Below are 18,951 nucleotides of genomic sequence, written 5' to 3' on the forward strand. Positions count from 1 at the left end.
TGTAGCATCAGCTTTCGAGAACCACAGCTCTCTTCGTCAGATGCATGAGAGCTGTGGCTCTCGAAAGCTTATGCTACAGTAAAGTGGGTTAGTCTTAAAGGTGCTGCTGGACTCTTTGCTATTTTGCCACCTCAATCGGGCATTGTAGCCGCACACACCAGGGGCCCCTCACTTTGGCCCTTTAGACTGTAGCTCTGCAAACGTTGCCTTTCGGGCGGTGCCACGTAGCACTGCAGGCTGTTATCCAGACGAACCGCCTAACCGACAAGGAACCACCAGAGCGCTGCAACCGGGGCAGGCCAAGAAGCCTTGCCGGGGCAGGGAGTTCCGCAGGCTTCTGGAAGCGCAGGGGCGCCGAGCGTGGAACCCCTGCGCGGCACCGGGGGTGGGGGCGTCGGCCGGGCCGGGCTCAGCACCGCCCCGAGGGAGGCGCCCCGGGCGCCAGGGCGGAGCGGTCCCCGGAAAGTCCCGCGGGAGGGAGGCGGCGGCGGCCCCGGCAGGCCCGTCCTTTCGCTTTGCCTGGCTGCGGAACGCTGCGGCCGCCATGGCGCCGGTGGGCTGGGTGCCCGCCCCGCTGCTGCTGCTGCTGCTGGCCCTGCTGCCGGCGGGCCCAGGTGAGGCGCCGGCGGGGCGGAGGCGAAGGAGGGAGCCCCGCGGCTGAGCGCAGCGGAGGAGGGCCGGCTGCGCGGGCCCCGCGCTTCAGCCCCGAGGGCAGGGCAGGGGGGCAGGGCAGGGCAGGGCACGGCCCCGGGAGGGAGGGCGGCAGCCAGAAGGCGGCTGTGCCAGGCGGAGGGGGGGGCGCCCCGGCCGAAGGGGGCCACCGGAGCGCGCTGCCGAGCTGGGCCGTCGAGGGGCTTCCCCAGGCGCCCCGGCAGCTGCTCTGCTCTGCTCTGCTCTTCCCACAGCCCGGGGGAACGAAGGCGGCGCCGCCGGGAGCTGCAGGTGCGAGGGGCATCGCAGCCCCCCGCAGCTCCTCACCCGCTTCGCCAGCAAGCTCCAGGCCTGCGACACCTGCGGAGACCTCGCCAGGTAGGCGCCCGTCCGGAGCGATCAGCAGCCCGCCCAAGTTCTTTATTATGATGATCGTTCTGGTTAGGATCAGGCGCGCCACTTATAGTCGGCCCCGCTGCTCTCCGCGCCCGCCTCCCTCTTGCCCTGCGGACCCCCGGCCTTTAACTCTGCCCCCCCCCCCACTCGCAGGTTCAGCTTTCCAAGTAAAGCCGTGTGCGGCCTGAAAGAAGCCCAGTGGGTCATCGAGTTCAGAAATGCCCACTGCCCGGAAGGTGAGCGCCCCCTTCGGAGTTTGGGAGCCCCCTCCCCTCTTCCCCCCCCAGGCAGAGTCTCCCAGCCTTGGGGGAGGAAGTGGGTGGCTGTTTCGGTTCCCCTCTGCAGAAGTCCCTGCTCATGGGGGGGGGGGCGGTCCATGTTGTGTCTTGCCAAGGTACACAGTGGCCCCCACCATGACCTGAGGAGGAAGGGGGAATTGTTTATCTGGGTCCCTCTCCGCTTTTGGACCCCACAGCCCTCCCCCGTGCCTGCACACAGGGGGTTCCTGCCCCCCAAGCATCGGGCCTCCATCTCTGGAACTGCCCCAATGCCCCTCCTCTGTGGAGCCTGTGCCCTCCCCTCCATTTCTCACTCTCTCTATCAGGAGGCCGAGAAGGCAGAGCTGCGGGGGCAGATGCCAGCAGGGGGTTTCGCCTGCCCGCCCCCACCTCCCAAATGGCCATAGCTGCTCAGACCTTCCCCAGCTCAGCCCCCACCATCCCTGAGAAGAGCACGGAGATGCCACAGACTGCACACCCCCCCACGGATGTGGCCTGGGCGCCTGAGATGGCCAGGAGCACCTCCCACCCCAGTGCTGGTGAGTGAGGGATGGACTGCGGAGGCCCCCCTGCCCTGCCCTGCCCTGCCCTGCCCTGCCCGGAAGGGCTTCTGGCCCTCTCTGGAGGCCCTGCAACAGCAGTGCTTTTTCTGTAGGGGCCGTTGCCAGGGAAGCCAGCCAGAGCCCCGTGGAGATGGAAAAGGCGGCTCCATCCCCAGATGCCAGGGTCCCCATCGTCTCCCTGCTCGCCATTGCTTTGGTCTCCGTGGGAGTCACGGTCTTTGTTCTGTGCCGGAGGAGGAGACGGCAGCGCAGCAAGGCTCAGGGCCCCTGGGACCCCCCGATTCCTCTCGGAGAGCAAGGTGAGAAGGGGAGGGGAGGGCAACCACTCCTCGCTTGCCTCTTGCCCTCCCTTGGTTGCCCCTCATCCATGAGCCCCAGTGCATCTCCAGCCTGCCCCCTCATCTAGCTGCCTCTGCTGGTGGGTTGCGCCTCTCCCGGGTCCACACTGTTCCTGTACCTCTTGAGTCTCCGAGAAGCACTGAACCTCTTCCCTCCCCCTCCCCCCCAGAGGAAGGTCCTCTCTGCCTGCCTGGGGAGAAGACTTGAAGCTGCCCCCGTGGACCACGGAAGTGGGCTGGATGAGTGCGCCTGGGCCGAGGAGGCTGCTCGAAAGGCCCCCTGGCAGAAGAGGGGGATGCTGCGGAGGAGCGGCACTTGAAAGACTTGCAGATGGGTTGCGGATGAAGCTTCTGAGGGCGGGCGGGCGGGCGGGAGCCCCCCTGACCTAGGAGCGCCCCTTCATGCCCCTGTCAAAGCAGGCGCCCCTCCCTGCACCTGGGGCTGCGCGATCCGTGCCCGAGGGCTCCTGGGGGCCGGGGAGCGTCCAAGAGCGCCTTCTGGTGCACTCCAGACGGGGCTGGTTCTTAATGGTGGGGGGCAGGAGGCCTGGCAGTGGCCGAAGACCTCTCCCCACCGTGTCACTCTGGCCCCGGCACTTGCACGGAAGAATAAACATCGTCCCGTTTTTGTAAATATGCTGATATGATTGTTGTTGTTGTTATTTGTAGGCCACCTTTCTCGTTGGGATCCAAGGCGGATTACACACTGCAAATGATATAATGTAATCAATAGCTGGGCCATTAACCAAGCAAAACACAATTATGGTGAATGAAACAAAAGATGCAATTGGGCATGGCAGCAGTAAACTTGAAATCAAGCATGAAGTTGAGCACAGAGATGAAACCTTCCTAAAACAAAGGGTGACTAATTCGCACGACGTCTTTAACAATGTGGAAACTATCTAGCAGGAGCATATCTGCACCAGCAGGCAGTACTAATAGCCTAGTCCACGTTCCTCATGGCACAGCCCTATAATCTGGGCAGAAGGCCCTCCCGAACACGTGTGCAGAAAGGCAGGGGAGGGGGAGATGCATTCCATTCGGGGGGGGGGCACCGCAGAGAGAGCACTTGTGTGTGTGGACATTCCCAAGATGGGGCTGAGGAAGAAAGTCTACTTTCAGTTCCGCAGGTTAGTTCCTTGTGGCGTCATGACTGAAAAATGCTGCCCTCCCGCCTCAACCTTCCTTCCTCCAGTGATGCAATGGGTTTTCCCCAACTCTTCTCAAGACATGCTCAAGAGGGGAAAATGCAAGCGGGTGTGTGTGTGGTGGGGAGTGAGGGCAGCCAGAGGGAGCCAAGAGTTGCAGCAGGCGCGTCCCCCCCACCCCCGCTTCTCACTAGGAAGGTGGAACGGTCCAGAGGCGCTTCGTGAGAAAGCAGGTCTGGTTCTTGGCACATAAGACCCATCAGAACGACGTGTGGCAGAGGAGGAGACAAACTCCGTGCGGGGGAGGACAGCGGGGGGGAGGGGGGTTGCAAAAGTTGTTTTGAAACTCCTGTGGCCACGCATTGCAGACGGGGGGGGGGGAGTGGGCGGCAAGCAGCCAGCACTGCTGCTCCACAAAACCAAAAGGCACAACACCCGGGGACAAGCCTTGGATGCCCGAGACGTCTAGGAAGTTCTGCGGTGTGGCATTTTACCCGCTTTCTCTCTGGTGGCCCCCACCTTGTGGACTGCTCTGCCTGAAAAGATCAGGGAAGCCCCCACGCTCCTGGCTCTCTGCAAAGAGTGCAAAACTGAATTATTCTAGGGGGGCTTTCTACCCAGATTATAGGGCTGCGTCCTGAGTAGGACAGAGACACACCTGGGGAAGAGATGGACTACAGGCTCTGCTACTGGGTTCTGCCTGCTGAAGATCTGCTCCTGCCAGGGAGTTTCCAGGTTGCTAAACATGCTGTGTTAATTTGTTGCTCTTGGTTTCAGAAAGTTTTAATCTCTTGTGTTTAGCTTTATGCTTATTTTGACATTTTCTGCTACCATCCCCTACTGTCTCTGTTCACTGAATATCCCAGCTGGATTCTAGTGCATTTTGCTCAGTGAATGTCGAGTTTGGTGGCTGTCTTGTATTCACGTGCACTGTGTAATCCGCCTTGGGTCTCAGTGAGAAAGGAGGACAACCGAACAAGACTCATTCGCCCACTGCTGGGCGTGCCGGTCTTGGCTGGGGAGGGCAGTCCTCGAGGGCAGAATCACCCCAGCTGCTCTGGTGGAGCCTGGAGGCTGCAGGTGCCTCCTGGGGGGCACCAGGGGCTCCCCATCTCCTCTGGCCTGCCCAGCGCTCATGACGCAGGATCCGGAAGCTGTTGGCTGCCGAGTTGTCTCTGCCCAGCCAAGGTGGATCAGCCTGTAGATAGGAGGAAGGGGAGGGGCGCTGATGGCATCTGTGGACTGAGGGGGCAGCAGGAAGATGATGAAAGCCACACAACCCTGTGGGGGCATCACAGGGGTGCCGCCAACATGGCTACCCACCTGAAACCATCTTGGTTGTGCCCAGAGAAAAGTATTCTGTGGAGCGTGATTTAGTTCTGAACTTTTAGACGGTGTGCTTGGTCGGGCAGGGACTCGATCTTGCTCCCTTCCTCAGTGAACTTCTGGGTCCGCTGAAAATGACATGTCCAATGTAAATGATAAGCTGCAGAGGACAACGCAGAGAGAAGGGGCCTCTCAACCGCTTTCTCCCTTGTGGTCCCCCCACTGAGGCATCACGCTGGAGAAACACCCAGTTTTTCCAGTGTCAGGCATGGAAGGCTGGCACAGGGCTTCCCTGGCACAGGGCAGTTTTATACTCTGGGGAGGGAGGCTGGGCCGGGAGCTCTTGCCAGTCTCCAGACTGGCAAAGACTGACCCAGAAAGCAGGAGCCTGGTGTTGCAGGGAAAGGGTCTGTGCCGACTTAACCGAAAGTGGTGGAAGCAAAGGGCCCCTCAAGGTTGCTGCAGGGTTGGGGAGGGGGCGGCGGATCCCATCGGAAGCAGCCTCTTCTGCACAAAGTTTTCCTCCCCCCCTCCAAAAACTCTTCCATTTTTATTAAAAGGGGACATAATCCTGCCCCCAAACCTTGCTGAATGACTCTGGAAAATTTGGTGTACATTGTAAGATTGTTAAACTTCAGGAATGCTACTTTTTAAAATAAAATCATGTTTATTTGCCCAGGAACACCCCCTGCCCCCGCTTTGCCCACAGGTCTCCTGGGATCCCCATGACTTGCCATGGCCTCTGCAAGCCTCTCCCCCTGAAGCAGGGCAGAGGAGGGGGGGGGGGGCGCTTGGCTGCCTGCTCTTCTGGACAGGGGTCAAGGGAAAGTTTTGGCATCTGTCTAAAATACATAATTGAAAATAAATCTCCCTGCAGTGAGACATGCCACACAGACAGGATGGTTAGGGGGTATTCTGCCCCCCCCCAACATTCAACTGCTTCGGGTGCAGAGGTGGCAGGGCCGCTTCCCTAACCCTCCTGGGATCTGCGGCTCACGAAGATGTGTTCCGATTTCAGCAATGGAAGAAAAGCTTCCCTTTCTCCGGTCTCCCTTCCCTAAGCCACATCCTTTCAGCCTCATTCCCCCCTTCAGTAAAAGGAGACAGCAATAAAGAAATCAGAAGAAGATTGAGACTCAGAAGAGCAGCTGCGAAGGAGCCAGAAAAGATCCTCCAAGATAAAGGTCTCTCTCTGGGAACCAAGATCAAGATAATCCAAACTACGGTATTCCCCATTATGGACGTGGAAGCTGGACAATGAAGAAAGCTGACTGGAATGATGATGATGATGATGATGATAATAATACTTGATTTATATACCACCCTTCAGGACAACTTAACACCCACTCAGAGCGTTTTACAAAGTGTGTTATCCTCACCACAATCACCCTGTGAGGTGGGTGGGGCTGAGAGAGCTCTGACAGAGCTGTGACCAACCCAAGGTCACCCAGCTGGCTTCAAGCAGAGGAGTGGGGAATCAAACCTGGTTCTTCAGATTAGAGTCCCGACGCTCTTAACCACTACACCAAACATTTGCAATGTGGTGCTGGAGGAGAGTTTTTTGGCTACCACAGATGGCCAAAAATATAAATTAAGTGGATACTTGATGTAATCAAGCCTGAATTCTCCCTAAAAGCTAAAAACGACAAAACTGAGGCTATTGTAATTTGGTCGCATCATGAGAAGACAAGATTCACTGGAAAAGTCAATAATGCTGGGGAAAGTGGAAGGCGGGAGGAAAAGAGGAAGACCCAACATGAGATTGGCTGGACTCAGTCGAAGAAGCCACAGCCTCCAGTTGGCAGAGGATCTCAGCAAGTCTGTTAAGGAGAGGGCGTTTTGGAGGCGTTCCTCCACATGCCGTCACTCACCAGAGAACCAGCAGAAGGCGGGCAGGGCTGCAACTCTGCGTTGGGTCCCAGGGTGCTGTGCATCCTTTACAGCAGCGGGAGTTAACACACCATGCTATAAAACCCACACTGATCCACATGCTCCAAAGGTATGTGCAGTCACCGTAGCGGCAGAGATTCCCCAGGGCAGCCCCCCCCATTTTCAAAAATCCAGCCATTTAGCTATATTGGCACATCACTATAGCATCGCAACCCTCTCTTTGTGCCGGATCTTTGTATCCTCAGATTTAAAAAGAACTTTCCATTGTGGAGAAAAGCCTTTCCCCTTATATGTCTGCAACGAAAAAGACAAAAGGCGTACTTTTCTGGCAAAAAATAATTCATGGCAGGCAGTCCTTACAAGGTGGGAAGGCGCCCCCCCCTCCCCCCTCCCGGGAGCCGGCTAGGCGTCGGGCCCGGGCTCGCAGGCGCGGGCCAGCTCCCCCAGCTTGAGGCGGGCGTAGTCCACGCGGTTGAGCGCCATCTGGCAGTCCTTGCGGGCCGAGTAGCTGGAGCCCTCGTGGGGCTGCCCGGTGGCCACCTGCCGGGGGCGGGGGGAGAGAGAGAGAGAGTTGGGAGGGCGGAGTCAGGGGGGAGGGAGGGGCCACCCGCCGCCCCCGCCCCGCGGCCCCGCCCACCTGCGTGAGGTAGCGGATCTGGGCCGAGAGCTCCGCCTCCACCTTCTGCACGGCGGCAGCGAACTGCCCGGCCTGGCGCTCCAGCAGCCGCTCGTTGGGCTTCTCCTTCGACAGCTCCAGGATCACCGTCCCTGCGGGGGGGGGGGAGGAGGAGGGCGCCGGTGACGTCAGAGGCCGAGGGCGGGGCCAGGCCGGGAGCCCCGCCCCCGGGGAGCCCCGCCCCTCGCCGGCCGCTCACCCGCGCACTGCAGCGCCGCACCGATCTCCCGCTCCAGCTCCTCCAGCAGACGGAGCCGCTCGTTGGCCAGGCCCAGGCTGTACGCCCCGCCGCCGCCGCCTGCCACGGCCCCGGCCGCCGCGCCCGACGCCATGTGCGGCCCTCGCCGGCTGCCGTCGCTCCGCCCCGCGAGTAGCGCATGCGCAACGCGGCTCGCGCTCGCGCTCGTGCGCTTAATCCCACAACGCCTCCGGCGAGAAGGGCGCACTCACGTGACCCGGAGCGGCGGCGGGCGGAAGACGGGCATGCAGCGCGCGGCCTGGAGGCAGCACGTGCAGCAGGCGCTGGAACGACGCGAGGGGCGCGCGGGGCGCCTGCGCGGGCTGGTGGAGCGCCGTGAGTCCCGGGCACGGGCGGGCGGCTGAACGGCCGGCGGGGGCGCGCCTCGACCTCCCCCGACGCCCCTGACCGCCGCCTCTGCTCTGCCCCCCCCCGCCCAGATGAGACGCTGCAGGACCGCCTGGAGACACTGCTGGGCGGCGCCGGCGCCGGAGCCGAGTAAGCGCGCGGGAGGAGGGCGGCGGGGCGGGAGCAGGCTAGCGCCCCCGGTGACGCCCCCGCTTTCCCCCCACCCAGGCACCTGCTGGCGGCGGTGGAGCTGCGCCGAGAGCGGGAGGAGGTGAGTTCCTCCGGCCTCTGAGCGCGACCGGAGCCCGCCGGGGAGCCTCCCCCGCCCGAGGCAGTCTACCCCGGAGAGCCCTGTCGGGAGGGCCCGGGGAAGGCCGCGTGCAGCCGGAGGGCCCGGCCTCACTCTCCCGCTCCCCCGCAGCTGCGCCAGCAACTCGCAGTGGCCACCCAGAGCCTGGAGCGGGCCGAAGCGGAGACCCGGGAGCAGCGGGCCAGGTGGGAGCGGCGCGGGGCGGGGCGGCGGGGCTCTTCCCGGGGGTGCCCTCCGCGAGACCTCCGAGTGAGGGGCGGGCTCTCGCTCGCTCGCCTGCCCTCCGCTCCCGACGGCTGCGGTGCTCTTGCAGGGCGCAGCGCCTGGCCCGGGACCTGGGGGCTCTTCGGCACCAGCACCAGGAGCTGCAGGGCCGGGCCTGGGCGCTCTCCCGGGAGGCGGAGGAGCTGCGCGCGGAGCTGCACCGGGCGCGGCAGGAGCGGCTGGAGCTGGAGGCGCGCTGGGTGCGCGAGAAGGCGCGGGAGGCACAGCGGCTGAACTGCGCCAACGAACAGCGGGAGAAGTAAGCGGCCGGTGGGGCCCCGTGCCCACCCACCCCCCCCCCGCCTCGGCAGGCGCCCCTCCATGGCCCCTTCCCGGCCAGGCTCCTGCTTCAGCTCCGGGGCTGGCGCTGGCTGTGGGGTGCCAGGCTGTGCTTGGCCTGGGGCCCTCCTGCCGGGAGCGCCGCCTCTTCTTCTCCCGTGCTCCCCTCCACAGTACCTACTGTGGGCCTGCTGAGGCTGCTATCCTGGGACCGGGCAAGATCCGCAGGGGCTGCGCACCTTGTGCTCCCTGTTGCACTCCCGCATTGTGCAACCGCCCGCCTGAGCATCATGGAAGGCAGCTCCAGAAAGGCTCCCGAGGACACTTGGGAAGGGGCTGGAAGGGCACAGCCTGCCTGCCGCTCAAGAACACCTGCTCAGGGGGATGTATTGTTGCTTTTGCGTGCGCTTCTTCAACCTGGCAGCCTCCTTTCTCTGGACTGCCAGGTCCTGCTCTGTAGAGGGTTTTTCACTTGAAGTGGTCTTCGGTTCTGCAGTCCTCGCCCCACTGCTTATCTGCTGTTTGCTTTTGTAATCCAGCTTGAGGCTCGGTGAGAAAGGCGGGCTGCAGACAGAGTTAGTAGGTGGTCTCTGGGTCTGACCTCTTCCTGCTCGCTTTCCGCAGGTATCAGCGGAAGGTGAGCCGCCTCCTGGAGAAGCTGGAGAGGGCCAGAGGAGCGCCTGTGCTGTAAGCGCTGCCCCCTTCCTCCACTGCCAGCCATGGGCAGCCCAAGAGTGACATGGCGGGTTATTTTGCTGTCATGTCCCAGGAGGGAGGTACATTTTTAAAAAAACAGCACGTTGTGAAAAAGGTGCCCTTTAAAAAATACCTCCTGGGCCTGGAAAGGTCTACAGGGAGGCAGTTTTGCCTTGTTGTTCAGAGAGCCTGACATGCGTCTACTTGCAGTTTGGAATTCAACCCCTGTGACCTGGGGGGCTCCTAGCAGTAGATGCCTTCTCAAAGCCCCAGATCCAGCCCTCTGGGAGACTACCCCCATCTCCAGCCACGTAAGCTCTCACTTGCACTCTCTGTTCAGCATTCCCAGGACAGGCCTCAGAATGGCTGTCAGCGATGCCAACCGCAGTGCGTCTTGGGAGGAAGCTGAAACGGTAGGCAGGGAGCCCCTGGGCCAATGGCTCTCCTGGGTGGGGGGAGCCTGGAACATAGGGAATTTGGGGCAACCAGCAGCAAATTGGGTGGGGCTTAGAGCCGTGTAGCTGAACGTATCCCCCCCTCCCCTCACTTTGCAAAGAAGCCCTGGAATGGTCTTTTCCTGCCCCGAGAATGTGAGGCGAGGACAGAACTTTGCAGTTTGTCTCACTCAGTGCCGTGGGGCTAGCTTTGGAGTTTCCATGCCCAGGAGAGAGCGATGCGCCTGTTGCTTCTGCGCCCTGGCAGTGGAACTCGGGAAATGGCTCTGGTTTTTATCGGGACTTTGTTTTCTGCGATGTAGGCTGCAGCCATTGGGCAGGTGGAGGCCGTCCCCCCAAGCACTTCTTCCCCTGTGGGATGGGACAGAACTCACCCCAGCAGCACAGGTAAGAGTGTACAGAGTAACCCTCCGCACGTGCAGGGACTCGGCTGCTGTGGGTGACTGACCACTCTCTCTGTTGTTGCTGCAGGTGCGGAAGTGTGGAACAGCTTGGCGGGTGCTGCAGACTCCTGAACTGGAAAAGGGCGGGGCACAAAGGGAGCCTGGCGCAGGGGTGGGGGGCAACAAGCAGGGTATCCCTTTTATGCGGGGGTGGGGGGTCACGAATAAAAGCTTGTGAAGCAGCAAGACACAAACTCTGCCACTGAAGGGGTGCCTACGAGTGAGTGATTTTATGGGAATGGAATCTGCAAATGAGGCAGGAGAACTGCTGGCCCAGAGGCTGAGAGGGCAAGATGGCGTACCACACAAAGGAAGGACCAGGCCCCACTCTGAAGTACTGAGTTTTATTCCTTTGCAGCCGGTGGCCTAACCTCCCACCCAGCTCTGCAGGCCTGGGAGCCAGGACTCAGGCAGGTGGCAGCCCTGGCTGGATGGCTCCTTTGCTTCCTCCTCCCTCTCTTGATACCAAACAAAGTGTCCGGGGGGGGGGAGGGGGGGAGGGAAGACACACAGTGGGGCTGAGGCAGAAGGCAGCGAATGCCCAAGGAGGGCTCCAGTGCACAGGGGGTGGCTGTCCCCAAACATTAAAATCCATCAGGAAAACGGCAGCAGGGGGAGGAAGGATGCGCCCGAGGACCCCCCCCCACAGTCACATTAAAAGCCCCCCCCCACAGCACAGAAGACACAAGGTGAGGGGCAAATGGCTCCTGCAACTGGAGGGGAAAGTAATAAAAAACATTCACGGGGGGGGGGGGCCGATCCCAGGCAGGGGGGGGGGCTCTCCTAGCAGAAATGGTCATCGTCTTCCTTGTCATCCTTCAAGCCCTTTAAGCGCAGGCGGGCAAAGTCTTCAAAAACGATGTCATCATCCTGTCCGTAGCTACAGGGAGAGGAGAGAGAGAGAGAGCAAGGCAAGGGGGCCTTCCCACAAGCTCTCTCAACCTCTGCCCCCCCCCCACCACACACCCGATTCCACAGAACTGAGCTGAGGAGGGGCTTCTCAGGGGCGGGATCCACACGTTTTGGCCTCTCTGAGGGCGGGGAGTAAGATCACATGCAGTCAACCCCCCTGCCCCCCCCCACCATTCCTATCTCTTGCTGGACAGCAGAAGAGGATCCCCCCCCCGCCAAATTGGGCCCCTTCTGACCCCCGCAGAGAGACTCCCGTCTTACTTGGTTTCAAACTCGATAAGATTTGTGTCGACTGGAGTGTCCGTTTCTTGGGCAGCTGTGGAGGAGGAGCAGAGAGGGAGTGAGACCCCCTTGCCAGAGGCAGGTGATTTCCCAAAGCCACCCTGCTGCTGGGTGGGCTGGCATCCTTACCTGAAGGGGTCTGCGAAAGGGGGGTCTGGTCAGGCGGCTTGGGGTGCATAAGGACAAAGGGAAGCTCCACGGCCACGTCCCTGTAGGGGCAGGGAGGAAGGCACCATCAGGCTGGGCTCCCGTGTGGGGGAGGTGGAGGGAGAACGGGCGAGGGCAGCAACCCTCCCCCCCCCCAATGATACATACCCGCCCCGGGAGACCACCAGCTTCACTTTGACGCGGTAGGAAACCAGGATGCCGAGGACTTCCTTGTTGGCGCCCTCCTTTACGCTGCAAGGCAAGGGGGGGGGCTCTGAGTGTGGGTGGAGCCCCCTGCATGGGCAGCCCTTCTGAAGAGGATGCCTGCCAGGCTCATAAGGCACATGGGGAGACCCCCCCCCGCCACCATTTCCCCCTCTGACCCACAATGCCAGAAGAAAAAGCCCTTTGGGGAAGAGGGGGGCCAGGCGGTGGGCCGACTCACATGGTGGAGGAAGCCAGGTTGGTGTCCTCGTGCTTCAGCTTCCCGTCGAGGGCGAGGCCCCTTTTCTCCCGGTTGTTGCTCAGCAGGGGCGTCAGGGTGTAGACTTTGCAGAAGGTGGAGCTGGCCGCCACTTGGTCACTGCCCGCCAGGGGGAGAGAGATTAATGCAAGACCCACGCTGAGCCCACCGCAGTCTGGCACAGTTTACCAAGCAGGATTGGGAGTAAGGAATGGTGGGTGGTGGTTTATGTGCCCCCAAATTTGAGATCTCAGTTTTATGGTGCTGGGCGGGGGGGGGGCACAGTGATGCACAAGACCCTGCAATGCTGCCTTTGCCGGAAACTTCCCACAACCGGACTACCAGCATCCATGAACTGCAGATGCTGATACAAATTAGAATCCAAATTGGGTTTCTTTTGCTGCTGTGGGGGAGAGCAGAGGCCTGAACGGAGCCGACACTGCTCCCCCCCCCCGGCCGCACTGCAGGGGCGCTCCCTGCCTTGGACTCCATTGGGGGCGGAAGAGGCCTGGAGGGGGTGCTGGGAGTGAACCAAGCCCCTCTGGGGCATCACGCTGAGGGGCATGCCTCCCTGTGGCACCCGATTTGGTTGGAGAACTGGGCCGGGGGGGGGAGGTGATGGGGGGTGCCCACAGGCACACAGAGAGCATACTCACTCCTGTTCTATTTGGGCCACGGGGCACTTGTACTGGGCTGTACTAAACAGGCAGATGTCTGCATATTGCCGCACTGCACAGTGACAACAGGAGAAAAGAGGAAGCTGTGAGATTAGCCCTTGAATTTTAACCTCGATGAGGAATAGGGCTTGCAAGCCTTCGGCCTGGTACCTTCCGCCCGTTCCCCCTTTCCCTTGCTCCAGAAACGCATGTCCTCAGTAAGAGGAGGTAACATGCCCGGAGCTCTCTCTGCTGTAGCTGCGGCAGGGGTGTAACATCTGTCTAGTCCAGCCCCTACGCAATCCCCATTCATAAAACCAAACAGCCCGAAAGTTTGCAGGACGCCGCCCCTCGTTCTTACCAGACACTTTCACTTTCTTGACGCTCTTGCTAGAATTGTTGGTGACGTGAACGTTGACGCTGACGGGCTCACCATGGTAATAAAGCTGGGGGGAGGAACAGAGAAAGAAGGGTCAGAAGTGGAGCCAGGCAAGCCCCCACCCCATGCTTTCAATCCATCGCACAGGTTCTTTCTGGGTGACATGAGAATCGCTCCCCCCACCCCATCTCGGGTGTTTCACCCCCCCCTGCGTCCACATGCCTCTCTGGTTCTCACTGAAGGGCTTGAATTTCTCAGATGTTTTCAGGTTAATGGAGCAAGAAATGCTCTCCCCGTTCCAGGATGCATTTCTGGAATGCACTTTACTGAAAGTAGCACCAAGGTATAGTTGGGCAAAGAAATAAAAATGATTATTTAATGGCACCGTTACACCGCCCAAAGAAATCTGTATTTGCAGGAAAGCAAACCGGGAAAAAGATGCGATTCTGGGAAAAACAGATTTCTTAGGGCTCGGTCCGAATTCTAGCCTCCCCCACCTCCCCCTCTCCACTTTAAAGAACTTCGCCCACTAGTTTAATGGGCATTCCTCCTTCGGGCTGCCCCCCCCCCCCGGGAACAAGCCACAATGGTTCGTTACCTCCTTGTCGAGGGACGCTTCGAGGTGCAGGGACCGATCCGACATCAGGAAGTGGCGGGTGGTCTCAGCCATGGGCTGAGGACCGGGCGTCTCCGGGGCATACTGGACTTTGCGGATAACGAGGCGGACGGAGTTCCTGCGGGAGGAGAGGCGCGGAGATGGCGTGTGCCCAGTCAGCGTTCACACGGATGCTGGAAGCGCATGGCCAAAGGCCCAGCCCTTCTCTGGCCTGGCTGCTGCTCCCTTAGGGAGTGGGGCCAGCTCCGCAGGAGCACCCTCCCCAGAGGGATTTGTGGACTCCTTTTAAAAAGGCCGTGTCAGGCGACAGCTTCAAATGCCAGGATTTGAGTCCAGGGGCACCTTAAGGAGACCAACAAGCGTTTGAAATTCGTAGTCAGCCCCACACGACTCGAGACAGCTTTCGCCTTGAAAATCTTGTTGGGTTTTTGAGATGCTTCTGGACTCAAATCCTGCTGTTCTGCTGCAGACCAACAGCTGCCCACCTAAAACTATGCACTGAAGGTTTTAACCGTGTTTTCTTTCTTTACCAGGTAAATGTTTCAGTTTCTTCTTATCTCTTTGTGGGCTGGCTTTATCACTTCCATTTAACTTTGCTATATTGGAAAACTACTTTTTTTAAAAAAAGAGTTCCCAGTTTACGATTGCGGCCCTGGGCCCCGTTGAAAGCACCCAGGCTGGCCCTGTTGCTGAAAGGGTGTTCTGGGTCTGCTCAGTGCTTGGGGTGGGGGCTTGTTTGTTTCCACCTCAAACCAAATGTGGTCCCCCCCCAATTCCCCCCCCCCCCCGGTTTTAAGACCACCGCAACCTTGTCACCTTTTATGGATCTTCTCATCTACGTTTTTGGCACAGAATGCCCGGATCTCGAAATCTACTCCACAAGCCTAGAGGGGAAAAAATCCAGAGCCCCCCATTACTCTGACAATCCTGAATGTTGACCCCCCCCCTTGCATGACCCCCCCCCCTTACCCAAGCCCCTACCTTCCCTGTGTCTTCGGGGCCTGGCTGCAGCGTCACTGAACAGGGCAGATTCTGAGGGATCTGAGGGGAATGGGGGGAAACGCACCGTGAGGGGGGGGGCTTCCATTTAACAAGCATCTCCATCAAGTTCTAGTTGAAGGACTGGGAAGACCGCCCCCCACCCTCCCGCCGCCACAGTGTTAGATGTGTGAGCTTGGGGCAAGGGGGACAGGGGCTGGCAGATTTGGGGGTGGGCAACCAGTGGGATCTGGCAGTCAAGAGAGCAAGAGCAAAGGAGCAGTGGGGAGTGGGCACTGCACAATACAGTGGGGAAAGTGCGGGGGGGGGACAACTTACAATGAAACTGAAGGGGTGGGCGTTGGTGCCCAGTTTGCGCAGCAGCCGCTCCTGTAAGCGGGTGAGAGGTTCGGGGGCATCCTCAGCGGGCGGGAAGGCCTGCCACGAGGCCAAGAAGAGGTCCTTGCGGAAGGAGAGGCCCAGCACGTCGAGGTCCTCGCGCCCATATCGGAAGGCACAGGTCAGCGTCACAAAAACTAAGTTGGGCAGGTGGGAAAGTCAGCGATGAGATACACCCCCAGTCAAAATCCTGCAACCACTAGCTAAGTTTCTACAGCAAAAAGGAAAGGAAAGGGAACGTCTTCACACAATCTGTGATTCTTCAAACGGAGCGCCTGCTATTTCTATTCTGCGATGAAAATTCCATGGACGTTTTTAAAGACACCTGGATGACCTCCCATTTGATAAAAGCCACTCAACAGGGGCACCAACCGCCCAGGCTAGGGTCTCTACCTTCCTGGAGGACTTAATAGGTATTCGGAAAAGTAAGTCAGAAAGTACCCCCAAAAAATTCAGGCTCAGAATGTTGACTTGAAAGGGAAAAGGCTCCGTGGGCCTGTGAACATAAAGAATCCCGGTGGGGAAGATGTTTTTCCCCAGGGAGAAGGTTAGGATTTCCCCCTTGTTCCCACCCACTTCTTCCTGTTCACAGAGACGGCATTCTCCCTAGACATGCAGAAAACTAAGCTGCAAGGGCCGGGGCATGCTCAGTGCTCTCAGCAGGGAGAGGAAAGGCCACAGGGGGGGAGGGAGAGCCGCTTGCTGGAGGCCCTTGTTAGCCACCTGGAAGGGATCTCCCAACTGTGTTTCCCCTTTGTCCAGAGGCCTGCTCCTGCCCAGTCCTTGACAATAGTCTGTTAAAGCACCCCCCATGAGTAAGAGAGCTTTCCCCTTCTGAGTTTTCAGTAAAACTGGTACCTAAAACATCTTTCCGTGGGCATACTAGCCCTTTAACTAACCAGGGCAGTTCCCAGGAAGCCGCTGGCTGCTGGGGCAATCTGAGCTCAGGGGTAAGTCGGCCAAAGTGCCAGCAAGTGTCCTTCTATGCCTGTCTATAAAACAGCGCCACTCTGCCAATGCAGGTTCTCTCTTGCACATGGCTTAACTTCCACTTACCCTTCCGATCCTTCAGGTATTCAGGATCCACAAGAACTACTCCATCTAGAATACGGGAGGAGGGGGGGTTAGAAGAAGAGGGAGAAACAAAAAGGCAAAAGCATCAGAGAGCACCCCGTTCTCCCTGCTGGGGCAGCCCCATAGCAACTCCCTCTTCTCTCCTGAATCTGTTCCCCTTCCCTGTGCCCAGTGGAAGCAGAGTTGGCACTCAAATTCGTGCTGTGCTGTGGTAGGGGAAGAGAGAAATAAGTTGCCTTTTCTTCAAGCCAAACTGTCCCGGCTCCTTGGTTCCAAAGGACACTTATACCTGCCAGAACAGCACCAGCATCAAGCCGGACTTCTCAGGGTCGCTCTGAAGCCTTCAGAAGGACCCAGAGGCCTGCTCTGGCGGCTCCCTAGCGCAGGGGAGGTTGAGGCAGGTCCTCCTGCCTTGGAGAAGCCTGGAGGGCCTCTGGAAGGTAAGCAGGCTGGGAGGGCAGGAGAGACTGCCCCCTCCTGCCAGGGTTGGAGCCCGACCCCCCCCCCCCGCTGCCCTGCCCCACCCCCACTTACCAACAGGGTCGACTCTCTCCAGGTGGTCCACAAAGTCCCTCTTCCCCAAATAGACAGTAAGCTGGAAAGGAGGAAGGCAAGCCGACATTAGAGAGGCCAGCAGAGTAGAGTTTGGGCACTGGCCCCTCAGCTCTGGCCACCCTCAATACTCCCAGAACCCCAGTGGCGCCTGACTCAGCCCCACAGAACCAGCTCTCTACCCCCTGGGTCTACTTGGCTTCCCAGCTGCTGCTGATAAACCTGCTTTCCATTCAGTACCCCATTCTTGCTGCTTCGGGGTGGTGGTGGTGCCAGACCACATAAGCTCTATCTTATATACCTCCCCCCTCCCACCAACTGCCTCACCCTTTTTCTTGCATCCCTCCAGAAAGCCTCTGCCAGGCGTGCCCCCCCCCAAGAGAGAGAGGCAGCCAATCTGGAAGAGGGGCATTGCCACGGAGACACGGGGAAACAACAAAGCGCTGCTATCACCCAGAGAAGGATCAACAGAACCCAGCCCAGGAAAAAGCGCCCCCCCCCCGGCCCGGCAACCTCCATTCCCCAAGAACATGTTTCTGAGAGGAGCTGGGGTGCTGCCTCCTCACATTCGGGCCCCCGCCCCCCGCCTCTCTGCGCTGCTCTTTCAGCCCATTGCTGTGCAGGTTGATTTGAAGCTCGCAGCCAACAGGCTACTGGCCTCTGCCGGCCCTCATAGTCTTTGGGCAACAGCACAAGACTCCATGCACACAGCTCCACAACAGCAAGGCTCGCGTACACTCATGCGCCACGGTGGCTAGTGGGGAAATGAAGCAGCCTTGCACATTCATTGCTATGCCGCCACTTGGTGGAAATCCTGCCGTTATTGCCCCCCGCTCCCTGCCCCTCATCCCACATCCTAAAGGCAAGTTTCAAGGCGGCGAGGCGAGGCCCTGGACTCAGCTGCCACTTCCTGCTACTGCAGAAGCAGCTCAGGGAGGAAGGAAACGCAGGGAGGGTGACAGGAAACCCACAAGTGAGGATGGGGCAGCAGGCCCACAGAAATGGCTATTTATACCGTTGTGGAGCTCAGAGGGAAGCCAGGGGGGCAAACAACTTGTTGCTGTGGGACTGGAGGGGGAGGGGGGCTTACCTTGCAGTTGGGGCTGGACTTCTTGAAAACCCTGTGGGGGTGGGGGGGGGGAGAACAACTCCTGTCAGAGGCAAGCACCCTCTCCTCTCCTCTCCCCACTCCAACGAGCCCTGCAAGCGCAGCCCCTCCCCAGTCCACTCAGGCCCGGGGGCAGCGGGAGCGCCCCCTCCCCCCACCCCTTTGCCCAGCAGCGCAAGCGGGGAGCAGGCGGAGGCGTTGCCGTGGGAACAGCATCAGCACCAGGTGCCCGCCGTCCCCACGGCAACGGGAGCAGCTGGCGGAGGCCGGCGGAGGCGCCCCGGGGGCTTCCCTCCCGCCCTTTGCTTCCAGGCTGGGCGGGGGGGGGGAGTGGGAAGCCAGCCCCGCCAGGGGAGCCGCGGCAGCCCCCGGAACCCCCACCCGACCCGGCCGGAGGGGACGGCGCCACACGGCCCTCCCTCCGCAGGCCCCGCGGCGGCGCCGGGTCCGGTTGCTTGCCGAGCAGCGCAGCTGGAGCGGCGGGCCGGGGCGGGGGGCCCGGAGAGCGCTTCGGCACAGCGGGCCTGGCACCGGCCCCCACCGACGGCCGCGGGCGAAGAGGTTGCTGACGCGCCCGGGGCGTCCCCATGCGGGCGGGCACCGCTTCCCCTTTCCGCGCCTGTCGGGGCTCCCGGCCCATCGCGGCTGCTGCGCGCCCCCCGCGGCCCCGGCCCCTCCTCGCCCGCCCGCCCGCCCGCCCTGGGAGCTTCGCGCCCGTCGGGGGCTGCTCTGCGCCCGTCGCCCCGAGGCCCGGCCGGCGCGCTGGCGGAGAGAGCCTGGCCGCGGGGCGGGGCCGGGGCCGGGGGGGCTCCCACCTGGTGCCGGCCTTCTCGCCCATGCTGCCGCCGCCGCCGCGCTGCCCGGCCCTGCCCTGCTACTCGCGGGGCTGCGGAGGCGCGGCGGGGCGTCGGGGCTGCGGGGCGGCGCGCGGCGGGGCCATGGCTGGGGTCCGGCCCCGGTCACGTGGGCTGGGCGGCGGCCAATGGCGCGGCGCGGCCGGGAGGGGGCGGGGCGCACGTGGGGCCGAGGGGAGGGGGCCTGCGGGCGCGGCGAGCATGCGCAGACGGGCCCCTCGCCCTGCCTCTC

At 60.8% G+C, this 18,951-nt stretch overlaps 4 protein-coding genes across 5 annotated transcripts; 2 read left to right on the forward strand and 2 right to left on the reverse strand.

The window, feature by feature from the left end:
- Window positions 1-465: 465 nt before the first annotated feature.
- Window positions 466-2,860, forward strand: CXCL16 (C-X-C motif chemokine ligand 16). Of its 2 annotated transcripts, XM_054993539.1 has the most exons (6): window positions 466-614; window positions 906-1,029; window positions 1,201-1,283; window positions 1,652-1,864; window positions 1,981-2,187; window positions 2,397-2,860. In XM_054993539.1, exons 1-6 carry the CDS (start codon window positions 545-547, stop codon window positions 2,432-2,434), a joined length of 735 nt encoding a protein of 244 aa, XP_054849514.1. In that variant the 5' UTR covers window positions 466-544; the 3' UTR covers window positions 2,435-2,860. The 2 variants fall into 2 exon arrangements, with proteins under 2 accessions (XP_054849514.1, XP_054849513.1); XM_054993538.1 differs by having other exon boundaries at window positions 1,981-2,860.
- A 3,716-nt stretch (window positions 2,861-6,576) lies between these two features.
- On the reverse strand, window positions 6,577-7,654 carry MED11 (mediator complex subunit 11). Its single transcript, XM_054992201.1, has 3 exons — window positions 7,466-7,654; window positions 7,228-7,358; window positions 6,577-7,130 (listed from the first exon to the last, which is right to left on the reverse strand). Exons 1-3 carry the CDS (start codon window positions 7,596-7,598, stop codon window positions 6,993-6,995), a joined length of 402 nt encoding a protein of 133 aa, XP_054848176.1. The 5' UTR covers window positions 7,599-7,654; the 3' UTR covers window positions 6,577-6,992.
- On the forward strand, window positions 7,597-10,492 carry LOC129340024 (autophagy-related protein 16-1-like). The gene is made up of 9 exons (XM_054994568.1): window positions 7,597-7,798; window positions 7,846-8,002; window positions 8,081-8,123; window positions 8,274-8,347; window positions 8,476-8,685; window positions 9,330-9,392; window positions 9,742-9,814; window positions 10,159-10,243; window positions 10,328-10,492. The coding sequence occupies exons 1-9, from the start codon at window positions 7,597-7,599 to the stop codon at window positions 10,369-10,371; spliced, it is 951 nt and encodes a 316-aa protein (XP_054850543.1). The 3' UTR covers window positions 10,372-10,492.
- A 135-nt stretch (window positions 10,493-10,627) lies between these two features.
- Window positions 10,628-18,822, reverse strand: ARRB2 (arrestin beta 2). The gene is made up of 15 exons (XM_054994781.1): window positions 18,681-18,822; window positions 17,848-17,878; window positions 16,740-16,800; window positions 16,188-16,232; window positions 15,072-15,268; window positions 14,736-14,795; window positions 14,571-14,638; window positions 13,737-13,872; window positions 13,121-13,205; window positions 12,760-12,832; window positions 12,086-12,223; window positions 11,809-11,892; window positions 11,623-11,702; window positions 11,473-11,527; window positions 10,628-11,179 (listed from the first exon to the last, which is right to left on the reverse strand). Exons 1-15 carry the CDS (start codon window positions 18,701-18,703, stop codon window positions 11,083-11,085), a joined length of 1,233 nt encoding a protein of 410 aa, XP_054850756.1. The 5' UTR covers window positions 18,704-18,822; the 3' UTR covers window positions 10,628-11,082.
- Between the last annotated feature and the right edge of the window lie 129 nt (window positions 18,823-18,951).

This window comes from Eublepharis macularius, chromosome 12 (genome assembly GCF_028583425.1).
Source record: "Eublepharis macularius isolate TG4126 chromosome 12, MPM_Emac_v1.0, whole genome shotgun sequence".
NCBI classification, from domain to species: Eukaryota; Metazoa; Chordata; class Lepidosauria; order Squamata; family Eublepharidae; genus Eublepharis; species Eublepharis macularius.

Coding starts and splice junctions, on each gene's coding strand:
- CXCL16 (XM_054993538.1), top strand. CDS start 545: ATGGCGCCGGTGGGCTGGGTGCCCGCCCCGCTGCTGCTGCTGCTGCTG. Junction 615..905: donor CCTGCTGCCGGCGGGCCCAG/GTGAGGCGCCGG, acceptor CTCTTCCCACAG/CCCGGGGGAACGAAGGCGGC. Junction 1,865..1,980: donor CACCTCCCACCCCAGTGCTG/GTGAGTGAGGGA, acceptor CTTTTTCTGTAG/GGGCCGTTGCCAGGGAAGCC.
- LOC129340024 (XM_054994568.1), top strand. CDS start 7,597: ATGTGCGGCCCTCGCCGGCTGCCGTCGCTCCGCCCCGCGAGTAGCGCA. Junction 8,124..8,273: donor TGCGCCGAGAGCGGGAGGAG/GTGAGTTCCTCC, acceptor GCTCCCCCGCAG/CTGCGCCAGCAACTCGCAGT. Junction 9,393..9,741: donor GCCAGAGGAGCGCCTGTGCT/GTAAGCGCTGCC, acceptor CTCTCTGTTCAG/CATTCCCAGGACAGGCCTCA.
- MED11 (XM_054992201.1), bottom strand. CDS start 7,598: ATGGCGTCGGGCGCGGCGGCCGGGGCCGTGGCAGGCGGCGGCGGCGGG. Junction 7,359..7,465: donor TGCGGCGCTGCAGTGCGCGG/GTGAGCGGCCGG, acceptor CCCCCCCCGCAG/GGACGGTGATCCTGGAGCTG. Junction 7,131..7,227: donor AGATCCGCTACCTCACGCAG/GTGGGCGGGGCC, acceptor CGCCCCCGGCAG/GTGGCCACCGGGCAGCCCCA.
- ARRB2 (XM_054994781.1), bottom strand. CDS start 18,703: ATGGGCGAGAAGGCCGGCACCAG. Junction 12,224..12,759: donor GTGGCCCAAATAGAACAGGA/GTGAGTATGCTC, acceptor CCTGGCGGGCAG/TGACCAAGTGGCGGCCAGCT. Junction 11,180..11,472: donor CTTATCGAGTTTGAAACCAA/GTAAGACGGGAG, acceptor CTCTCCCTGTAG/CTACGGACAGGATGATGACA.